Source organism: Crinia signifera, chromosome 12 (assembly GCF_055691185.1).
Source record: "Crinia signifera chromosome 12, ASM5569118v1, whole genome shotgun sequence".
NCBI classification, from domain to species: Eukaryota; Metazoa; Chordata; class Amphibia; order Anura; family Myobatrachidae; genus Crinia; species Crinia signifera.
In genome coordinates this window covers 24916906-24928743 of record NC_139228.1, presented here as the reverse complement: position 1 = coordinate 24928743, position 11838 = coordinate 24916906, and the positions used below count along the sequence as shown (strand labels likewise).

Sequence of the window (11838 nt, the reverse complement as noted above, 5' to 3'; positions counted from 1 at the left end):
TGAACTTACACATCCCAGCATGCTCTGCATCAGAATTAGCATGGCCAAATAGCAAAACTGTAGCAGGGCATGCTGGGATGTGTAGTTCAACAACAGCTGGAGTGTCAAGTTTAGCCATCAAGGATCTAGGTTCATTAACAGCAGAGCTCGATGGCAAAGAAACATAACAGCATCATTTTCTCTCTTAACTCACTAGGTGCAGCTTTACCATGGCTGTAACATCTGCACCAGGGGTGGCTAAACCGGTCCTCAAAATCTACCAACGGCCCACGTTTTCCAAATCACCTAGCCGGTGCACAGCTGCAGTCATTACTAACTGTCACATTTTCAAACCTGCTGCACTCATTGCTACTATAGATCCACAGGTTGTCTGAGACTCACGAACTGTTGAAAGATCTTGAGGACAGGTTTGGCCACCCCTGATGTACACGCTCTCCCACTGATATTGAAATGTAATATAGGGCAGGTGTAACTGTGAGCCAAAATACATGTCATTCATTTAAAACAAGAACTTTATTTTTGCGAATATAACAGTAACAAATATTGGATTTTATGGCAAATGGCAGCTACATAAAATGGTCTTTCAACATAAATGAGATGTCACAACACAATGATTGATTGCCCTGCATTTTTTGATGGATGGGAGAATGACAAACGACAGACACATCCATATCCGCTACTCTCACCTGCGGTACGATTATGATTTTACCTGCTATCACATAGTAGTAAGCCATTTGTTGCAGAAGTATTTTGTAAATATCTCAAACGGACGTTCGCCAATGGGAGAGGTCGCCACAGATATGGATGTCTCAATGCAACACTTACATGCCGCGCCAAATCACTGTTGTCGCAAGCAGACACCCAATCTTACATGGTGCAGTCCGTGACGGAGCTCACGAATCCTCAACGGTATCTGCGCATCTTATAAAGATAAACCAGAATTTGGGGAAAGAAAAAAAAAAAAAGTCCGTAGTGCAATTTTTTATCCGCTCAACAAATATGGGTGGAAAAAAAATAAATGGACTGCAATTTCCTACTAGGCCAAAATGAACCAGTTATTAGGATCACACAGCAGGAATCTTGCAACAGCTATAAAATTCATCTATATATTTAAACACACAGGGAACATTTAATTATTAACATATTTTATCCTGCATAAATAGATTTATATAGATATATATATATATATATTTATCTCACAAATATTTATACACCAATATACAAGTCTATAAAAAATAACAGAAAATAAAACAATCGTTGCAGATAGGTTTAGTAAAAAAAAAAAAGAAAAAAAAAATCTGGGACATTTCCAGCAGTTTGTTCTGTTCCAGATTACAGGAATTAAACCTATCAGCTATATAAAGCTCTTTTATTTTTTTCCTTCAGCTCAGGATATATACAGTTTGATTGGACAGCCCTCAACAGCTGGAAGAGGCCAAATAAACTCTAGGTATCTATTTACATGAAGAGAAGAGCGGTCCCCGATTTTAGAAATATATATTACGTATCTGCTTTATCCTAGCATTGTCGGGTAGGTTCCGTACTTCTGGCTCTCCACCGTGTACCTTTACAGCAATATTATTCTTTGGATGGTGTCCCGAATGATTGTCCGACCTTATTAATTACACAGTTCTGCAAGCCCCCTTTGGGTAATGTCAATTGTTGCTGACACCTGCTTCTTTTTGCCGCAGTCTTTCTTTCTGTATTTCAAGACAAAATAAAAATAAACTGTAAAATAAAGTCAAGGGATAACAAGGACACATATCTCAGGGTTTGGAGAAAATTTACATTTGCTCTCGGAGATAAAGAAATGTAATGCCATTTTGCCCGGGAATCGCCTGCTTGACAGATGTCAATGCGGCCAAGCCTGAGGCCAGGCAAAAGTTGGTAGAGAGAAACTTTCTTTAATAGGTTACAGACTTGTCTTGGTTCCTAGCACCTCAGTGAAAGTGGTCTTTAGCCACCTCCTAAATCGCATCCTTGGCTCTCAGACTGGCTGCTGCAACAGACATTACACAGAGACATCTCTCGTTAAGGCTGTCTAACGATTTCTTGCTCTCTGAACAGGATCAGATTCACTCTCAACGCTAGACGCATTTCAGGCACTGCTTGACAGCTTACCGCGAGGCTGGGAAATTCCTCTGCTCGGGAGTAAAAATCAGCAAAGACAAAACAATGATTCACATGGTTTTGTCCATTTTTGGACCATCTTAAAGGTCCCTGTATATAATCAGAGATCAGCTATACTATACAACCTGGGGAAAAGTCAAACATCCTAAACAGACTTTCTAATTTATTTTGTTGTTGTACAACTAGCTGTCATATTAAATGGGGAAAGCATGTCAGTATTTAATGGGGCCCATTTATCTATAAACTAATAGACTACTAACAGTACCCGAATTTCCCTGAATTAATTTGGGGGTTGAGCTTTCAGCGCTGTGACTCCAACTCTATGGAACTAACTTCCCCGCTCAGTTCGAGAAGCTTCCACTCTGGAAACATTCAAAAATAGACTCAAGACTTTCCTGTTCACCCAAGCAATTCACTAATATCCCTTGTTAGGTTTGTTTTGTATTTTGTGCAGTAAAAGGCTAATGCAAGCACTTTGAGTCTTATTAGGAGAAAAGTGTTCTATAAATAAAATTATTATAAACAAATTTTCATTGTGCTCTTGGCAGGATATTACTGGGCAAAATCGTAACGCAGAATGCACTAACAGAGAGAGGTTTTGAAAACATTGCATGACCGAGCTTGAGGAATCTGGCGGCATTGCATTCCCCAGGGAAACGTATAGGGGGTTGTTGCTGCAGTCGGGAATGGAGGAATTGCAGCTGATAAAGGAGATACAGTATCTGCTGCCATCCCCAAATCATACATTAAAGCGAAACTAAGGAATTGCAGCCACCTCCCCAAAACCGGGTGTTTTTAAGAGATAACGTGCAAATAAATGGGCCCCTAAATCCATCATCTCCCAAGAGGATATTGGATACTTTGATTTTACAAAAACCCAAAGTCAGCCAAGGCTAATAAAAAGTTCACACATAGAACCCTGCACAAGATCAGCATTTCAGACCTGTTCTGTTACAGAATAAACTACAGCGCAGGTGAGATTGGGATCATTATGCTTTAAGCTGGGTACACACAAAGCGGTGTACCCAGCAAGATCGGGAGTGACGAGGACTGGAAGCAACAAGTGCATTCACACGTAATGGTTACAACATCAAGGGTGAAATGTTACAGGGTGAGAGAATCAGTAAGTGAAAGATTTGGCAAGAAATCTCCAGTTTTTTTAAAGCGGTGATAATTTACACTGCAAAATTTAACTGGAGATTTCTTACCAAATCTCTCATACTATTAAATTTCCCCCAAGTGTACACACTGGACAATAGTTAGATTTTTGAATGTGAAAACCCAGATTTCTGGTCACCAGATGTTCGGATCAGTAAACATACAGTATAATACACAATAATTATTCATGTACATAAACTATAACAAATTGACGACCATGTGTTTTTATTCCTTCTTCAAATGCGATCAATGAAAAATGGAGCAGTCATTCTAAGGGACATGTTTATTAAAATTTGCCGTATTATCACAAATATGATCAGTCAGTACCGCTACATAGCGAGGGTACACTATGAAGTCCCTCTCGGAGGTCTGACGGATTTACAAGTGATTACTTACGAGTTGCCTAGTCCAAAAAAGTTGTAATGCACATGGCATTCAGTGCGAATGTGCAAAACATCCGCATCGCTCACATTTGTTATATAAGTTCAAATAAAAAAATGTTGTTGTTTAAAAAAGATTATATTTCCTATATAAGGTAACCATTACAGGTCATTATGATGAATTAGAAGGTTTGCGTGCCAATTTTCACACCTATTGTGACAAACTCACTTGGCGCCCAAAAGGGTTAACATCTCTGCAGTCACTATGCTCAGTGGAGGTGGCAGAGAGGTGCAGGGTCACCAGAAGCATTTACAGGAACAACCTTTTGCCAGCCAATCATTGCCATGGTGAAATTGTTTTATATCCTGAAAGAATTTCCCTATATGTCAAAATTCTGCTCAAGAAGGCCTGTTAGTGATGGCCAGCCAACATATATGAATAAAACTATACACATGACCAATTAGAGCATGTAACCCAGGCATGTCCAAACTATGGCCCTCCAGTTGTTGTGAAACTACACATCCCATCATGCCTTGCCACAGAGTTTTGCTATTCGGGAATGCTAAAACTATAGCAAGGCATGCTGGGATGTGTAATTTCACAACAGCTGGAGGGCCACAGTTTGGACATGTCTGATGTAACCTATCACTGGGAATCAGCACCTTGTGGATCTTAGGCCGAGACATCACCTAATAACATCATTAATTTAACAATTCGATAGACTGCACAAGAGTTTAAGGAATTTACTATTAGCACCTCGAGAGAGAAGGAAATTCTCGTTCGTCAAGGGTCCACAGCCTAGCGTGTAGGACTGAATTAGGCCATTAATTACCAGAGATGACTATTTTTCAAGCGTGCGATAGTAACTAGGGTTTCACAATATTTACCAGACTGGCTGTTGGGTTAATCTTTTTAGTTTCCACTTTCTTCTCTGCTGTCAGCTTGTTAACAGTCTCCTGAGCCAGACGGAGCCTGAAAAAGGTAAGAGACGAGACATCAGGACACATCTGAGATTAAGTGCCACAATATGGAGAAAGTAATCCCTCGTTACCGGAAAGCATGAGATTTGCCTGCAATCAAAATTATCCAAGTGCATATTAATGCTCGTGACAATTGTGCATACGTCTAAAATCACTATACTGGAACAATTAGTGACAGCATGTTACATTTTCAAACGGATAGTTCCCGGAGGGGAGGAGCAAGTCGCCACTAGCGGACGCATGTCCTTACGGCTTTGTGACATGCTCTCCCGTGAGCCCAAAATTTAGGAGTCTCTGGGAGAGAAGGAAAATAGGTGCTATAATAGCAGGTCCATTTTCCGTGACATACTGAACGGCAGCTATATAAAAAAGTCAGGCCAGGTTCTTCGTTCCCAATTGTAGCCAATCTGGACAGTAAAGTACAAAAAAAGTTCAAAAAATTGAAATTTTTTTGAAAAACTTATGACAATTGACCGCTTTGTGGTGGACAATGGTCCACCTGGTGCAACACTGTCAACGAATCATCCAGGTCCCTAACGCTTCAAATGCAAGTTTTTGAACAAAAAATAAAAAACACACAACAGTCTGGTACTTTTGCGTACAAGGTGCATAATTTATCCAGAATTTAGACAGAATGAATTTAATGTATTGCCAAGAACAGATGCTTTCAGTTGTTTCACTACAACTGGAACTCCAAGCAATGGCTAGAAGTTGTTTTTTCGGAGCCAGGTTCTCGCCAAGTGAGTGCCTTTGTTTTCTTATTCAAAAATGATAGAATCAAAAAGTATGGCTCCAACAACAGCAGAACGCTACAGGGAAAACACACTTCAGAGGTCCGTCTGCGTTTTGCACCTTTATTAATCAGCATTTATTCATGTAGTGCCTGAATATTCTATTGCACTTTCCAATCGCACCATAAAGCCAGGAGCACTAACCAATCTGTAAACTCCACTTATGTAAGGAATATATTTTCTCCTCCCACCAGAAGGCACATTTAATAATGGATGGTAGGGTTGTAACATTAGAACTAGTACACACTTCTTTAGAGGCATCTGCAACATTGCACATGGTGGCTGTAAACTCCTTCACAGAGAGTGGCCTTGTTACGTGCTAGCAAGGACCTCTGAACTTAAAGAGTTTTTTTTAATAAAAAATAAAAACAACAAAAATACTACAACTAAGCAAAAATGAAATGCAAAGGTGTAGGATGTTCTGCGCACCTATACTTCTGCAAAGTAGGTTGCGTCCATTTGGCTGGAAATATCTGCATTAAGTGTGTTGCCACAAAAACTTCCCCGCTCCCCTACTGGAGCTTAACATGTCCCATAGGACACTGCAGATTCGACTTCAAAACTATTAAATGCATCTGGTTACCCTTTTCCCACCACACTGCGTTACACTGTTTAAATCTCTTAATTGATTTATTTTAGTCAATAAAATAAATGCCACAGAGCCTCTCGCTGCTCAGTTTCCAGGTTTATGTCGGAGCGAGACGTTCGGACGGCATGAAAAGGCAGGGAGATGGGGACGGGGGACGGGGGGGGGGGGTGAGCAGCGGGCAGAAATCAGCAAGCGTTTTTTATTAGCTCTATATAAGGAAATGTGTAATGCATAGGTGTGTAAGAAGGGGATCTGGTGGGTGGTCACCTAATTGTTCTAGTTTAATCATGTGCACAGACTCATGTGAAAAAGGAACACAGAGTTGTAATCCTATTATTGGACTACTCAGGAATGTTGCTGTGCACCAAGGGCCAATGACTTAACCAAGATGGAGCTTTGAATTTACCGCTGGAATAATAGCCGACTGCTAGTAAGCAATCTGGCAGCGCTATCACTCCTGGTGATGACACGGTTCTTGAGGAGTTAAGTAACATTTCTATTTTTTTATTTATCTTACAGTGAAAAAAACAGTTGCAGAAAGTACAAGAAAGAAACACCTGTGGCCAAATGTAACAGCCTAAGAGGGGGTAGACCGTTAAAAATATGAGCAGCTAAGGTTTTCAATCCCAGCTGGGACTCGACCACTACAGACTGCCTCTGTACTGTCAGAAACGGCTGTGGATTGTCGAATCCAATCAGTTTTCGGCAATTCACAAACTTTCCGACACTCGACAGACGGAATATTGAATTACTGCTGTCAAGTTGCAGTCGAGAGGACTGAAAACGGCATGGGGACATTACAACAGAGTTCAGCAGATGTGCCGGATGTTTTTTAAAAAGGCAGTCATTTACAATGCAAAACCATGTCTTGTAAAATATTGCCCCTTTAAAAAAAACTCTGAGTCCCGCTGGCATCCCGCATGGATGTTGAACTCTAAGGCGATTAAGTCTGGAACCTGGTGTTGCAAAAATTGCTTGGTTATTGTGTGGACAGAAGACTATGACTATGGGGGCTTATTATAGTAAACCAGCAGAGAGGGCAATGTTCTGTGCGTGTAGCACAGTATATACAATCAGAAGCTGGAGCAGTCGGAAGGTGTTACATTTACAACCTTTACCAGCACGGTCTTCAAACAATGTAAATACAGAGAAACATGCCTGAAACGATAACCTCGGGAATTCTGCTATACAGTGTTCTAGCCGGTTACCCAATAAAATATATCATAAACTTTATGTATACTTTGAAACATTACATTATTAACAAATGTCGTCTGAACATTCAATGGCCCTGTGCAATACTTTCACTTGCGGTTCTGCATCCGCCGCTGAAGAGAACACATGAGTTTAATATCGGCTAATGCAATGAACCCATGATAAACATGCCACGGAAAACTACCGGAGCGTGCAGGGGAAAACAGCGACCGTTTGCTGCTTGGACGGAACACAGAATGGCAAATCTAAAAAGGTGCCAGAATTCAGCTGAATGCTAACTTGCTGCTCTTACAAAAATCAACAAAAACTGGTATCACTTTGATGGACGCGGCACACTTATATGGTGTCCATGTTAATTTAAGTCGACAGACACAAAAATACCCATGAAAAACTCATGACGATCTTTTTTCACGTTGACTTTTTCCATGTCCACCTAATGCTTGTGTCGACCCAAATGACCTCATCGATCTAATGCATGTCGACTTAGTAACCCTCAGACACCAGTGAGAATGAAGAGAAAGAGGGAAAAGAAAAAAAAAGATACTGGGGAAACGGCATCAGAGAAGGCGGTGGGATCTGTTCCAAATTAGCAGAGGTCTCCTTTCATTTTACTAGCAAGTAATTGGAAGCGGTAAAGAAAAGTGTAACTTATCGGATCTGGCGTGTTTATCTTTTCGTGAGGACAGGCAGCCGCTGGTGGGTTCCCTCTGGAGCCCTGGGGGGGAAAATCACCTTCCCTTGATGTCCATTTGATCCGAAAAGAAAACAAAGGCGCCTGTGGAACGAGTGACTGTAATTTGGGCGGCCCAGATGCTGTGTAATGCAAGGAAAGGGTCTTGATTGGAAACGTACCTTTCTGTCGAGAGGGTTTTGCTCTCTCGTTTCCACACACTCTTGAAGTCACCGCAGAATTCGTACCACACCACAAAGAAGGAGTTGGGGCTTACTTCCTTATCGCCAGCCTTTGGCTTGGCTCCAAAATACCCAACGGTTTCTTCAAAGCTGCGAGTGGGAAGAAGAGCCGTCAGCAAGCCTGATCTCTTAAGAAGATGCATTTCCGCACTGTCCCATTACTATCTCCACCAATAAAAAGGAAAAAAAAATTCACCCAAAAAACAAAAAAAAACTGGTATAGTCTTAACCTTGGGGGAAAATAAATATACTAGGTAACTCGAGTGCAGAGGAAACCATAAACCTAAACAAACATCATCCAATCATGATGGATATAGTCATAAATTAGATTCTAAATATATATTTTATGTTTCTAACCCTATGTTAAGACTTAAGGGTTCTTTACATCCAGTAATAGAAAAAACCTGTAAGTAGATTTCCAGAGTTAAAAGGGAACAACTCCCGTGCATGTTTATGAGACATATATATAAAAAGGTCCCAGCGAGCATGTTGTTATCAATATGCGGACCAGGTGCGCGGGCTCCACCAGCGAGAATGGTAAACGGATGTTACCTGCTCTGTGCTTTGCTCAGGTTGGACTCCTCTGTTTTGTATTCTTCTTTGGCTGCAAAAAAAAAAAAAAACACAAAAAGTTAATTAAGATGAATGTTAAAAACACACCAAAAAATAGCCTTATTAGAAGACTAACAAACTACATATAGGTTGGCATCTTCAAAACTGCCAAGGCGGCATGACTCATCCTGACTCATCTAGTGGCTTCCGACAGTATATTGACAGTCAGTATTCAATGTACCGACTGTCAAATATACCTGCCTATATTGTAGAATTAGCATCCGTTTCCGACTAAAAAGACGTGGATTTGCCGATCCATGTCTTTACTGACTTTCGGAAGGTTTCAGAAAGTCAAAAAAAAAAAAAAAAAAAACTGTAAAAACATTGAATAGGTTGAATATTAATTTGATCTATTCTAGGCTAAAACTGCCAATATGTCCGAATATCAGAAATATTGGCAGGGATTTAATAACCCCCTATAGGATATAAACTGCTAACGCACATTTGAGGTTGTGCCTCTGGGAACAGGGGTCCAGGGTGCCAACAGGTACTTAATGTCATACAAGTGACAGGAGGAGACAGAGCAGCAGATAGCGGGGATGATTGTGGGAGGGGGGGGGGGGCCCAGCAAGTCTACCCATCACAAAATGAACGATGTTCACGAGGAAGATATCCTTTTTGTACATAACGCAGTTGGCGGCTGTGGAACTTCTCCGCCACACTTTCACTTGAGTAATGTGGGAATTGGTGGCAGTGTGGGGTTGGTGGGTGGAGTACAGTAGGTTGAAGTTTTGCCTAGGGTACCTTTAAGTCTTACATCGTCCCTGGGTTTAGCTTCCAGATAATGGCATCTTGCCTAAAGTGGTGGGGAACTTTTCTTTAGAAGAACCCTTCAGTCCTGATTGACAACGTATGATAATAAAGCAAGCAGAATGAATGGTTAGCGGTTCTGCAGCTCTATTACCCACTGGTGGGAACAGCTTACAGCTGTTTCACGTCTACATGTTCGCTAAGAACTTGTTAGATTGGCTTCTTACAAATCCAGTAAAGTCTTTCTGACATCTCTCTCCAATCCACAAGACTCCGTCCAATAAATCTTATGAATATTTTTTCTGGCAAGAACATTCCACGTTACACCAAAACCGCTCTCTCAGCTGTTCTCTTACAGACCTCAGTGGTTGAGCAGGTTCCTGGAGAAGTTGCGCTTCCAGCAGAAACGGTTACAAGGTGTCTGAGCACAATTTGCATGTTCCACAATTGTAGGGATGTGCGTCCTCCCCGCTTGCATGCCATCTGTTCAAGACGATCTCCCTCACACAGTGAACTTCAAATACTATTTACGTGTACGTTGCCGTGCTTGCCAGAACATGTTGTAACAATAGGATTCTAATAAAAACGTTATCTCAGCAGAGGAATGGGACGAATTAGATAGGCTGCAGGGGCTTGGGTAAAACAATGGAGTGACATTCTCCCAAGTAGACCGAGCTGCCAGGACAACTGGGAATGAGAAATAGCACTGTGGCGTGGACTCCGGAAAAGAGAAGAGACACCAAGATCATATATTAACCATATGGTTAAGAATGGGGCAGACTAGATTGGCTAAGTGGTTCTTCTCTGCAGTCACATCCTATGATCCTGAAGGGCACAGTACAGTTAAAGGAAACAAGGAGATGGTTTAAGTCAGTGGTTCTCAACCTCGGCCCTCAGGGCCCCCAACAGTGCACGTTTTCCAGGTCACCCGGCAGGTGCACTCATTACTCACTGACACATTTTAAAAGATCACAGGTGGAGCTAACTATTTCACTTGTGATTCTGTGTGGAGACCTGGAAAACATGCACTGTTGGGGGGTCCTGAGGACCGAGGTTGAGAACCACTGGTTTAATTAAAAGAAGGAAGGGGGCATGAGGAAAGAGGGACCTGCTCGTGAGAGCGTACATTCAAAGGGGGAGGGGCAGACAGACAGGGGTGACACAGATGACTGATACACAATTGAAGTGCACTCACCTTTCTGGATAAACTCAGTCATTCTGTCTTTAAAGGGCTGGAGGTGGTTCTCCGGAGAATCCCTGATCACCATGTTTGCCTGCTTCTCACACACTACAGACAGGAAAAAAAGTGCTTTATCAGAAACCATACTCTCTACGTAAAGGTTATTCTTTTGGTATGATGTGTGAGATACCTGATGGGTACAGTGAGAAAACCTGCACCAGAAGTTACATAAGCGGGACAGCCACATTTACTTTCTAACTCTGCCCCCTTTCAGAGGCTCAACCTCCTCTACAGAGTCCCGCTCCCTGAGCTACAAATGTTAGTAGGTGTGCCGTGGAGAGAGAGAAATTACTAACCAATCAGCTCCTGCCATGTTTTAAACACAGCCTGTAAAGTCACAGTTAGGAAGGGATCCCTGCCCCAGTGGAGCTTACAATCAACATTCTCTACCACAGGGTAATATTGTTGTTCCCAATTAACTAATCAGTATATTTCCGGAGTGTGGAAAGAAATCGGAGTACCCAGAGAAAACCCACCCATCCACGGGAAATCAAACTCAACACAATAGTGGGAACCAAACTCTTCTATAGAAGTTTCACATCTTATTTATTGTAAAAACCACTGGATCAAGGACTTGACTGTAATAAGTAGGGGCTATATGAATAAAGATTAATGATTATTTATATCAGTGTCTGCCCAGACATATAAACAAAAGAGTTCTTTATGCACAATATCTTTCTACTTGCAAATTGTGTGCATTAATCAGTTGCCCTCCTTTACAATTTAGTTTAGGTGCAGTCCCTACACATAATGGCATCAAAAGGCTTTATATTTTGGATAAAAATACAGATTTGTCCTCATACATGTAGCCTCAATAAGCCATGTAGCGAGAGATGCCCTGTTTTAGAGCATTAAATAAGTCTTATTTGTGATGCATGACTAGGATGAGTAGAACTTGTACTGGAAAAATCTGTAGCTGCTACTGTGTACACAGATTCATAAATTTAGTTGCAAACCGATATAAAATTAACCAGCAGAGTCTTCGTTTTTCCACTAAAACACATTTGTACTCTTTACCTAGAAGGGCGCCCGTCGCGGGCATCGCGGGTACATTTATGTATGGCCGCGACGCGACCGACGCGA

General features: G+C 41.5%; 1 protein-coding gene across 1 annotated transcript in view; it reads right to left on the bottom strand.

Moving 5' to 3' along the window:
- Positions 1 to 494: 494 nt before the first annotated feature.
- FMN1 (formin 1) overlaps positions 495 to 11838 on the bottom strand; it is a 164692-nt gene continuing 153348 nt past the window's right edge. Inside the window, exons 15-19 of the mRNA XM_083167847.1 lie at positions 10711 to 10803; positions 8706 to 8757; positions 8094 to 8243; positions 4557 to 4641; positions 495 to 1700 (exon numbers count right to left, since the gene is read on the bottom strand). Of these exons, the coding sequence (XP_083023973.1) occupies positions 1656 to 1700; positions 4557 to 4641; positions 8094 to 8243; positions 8706 to 8757; positions 10711 to 10803 (425 nt within the window). The 3' untranslated portion in view covers positions 495 to 1655. The remainder of the gene's footprint in view (positions 1701 to 4556; positions 4642 to 8093; positions 8244 to 8705; positions 8758 to 10710; positions 10804 to 11838) is intronic.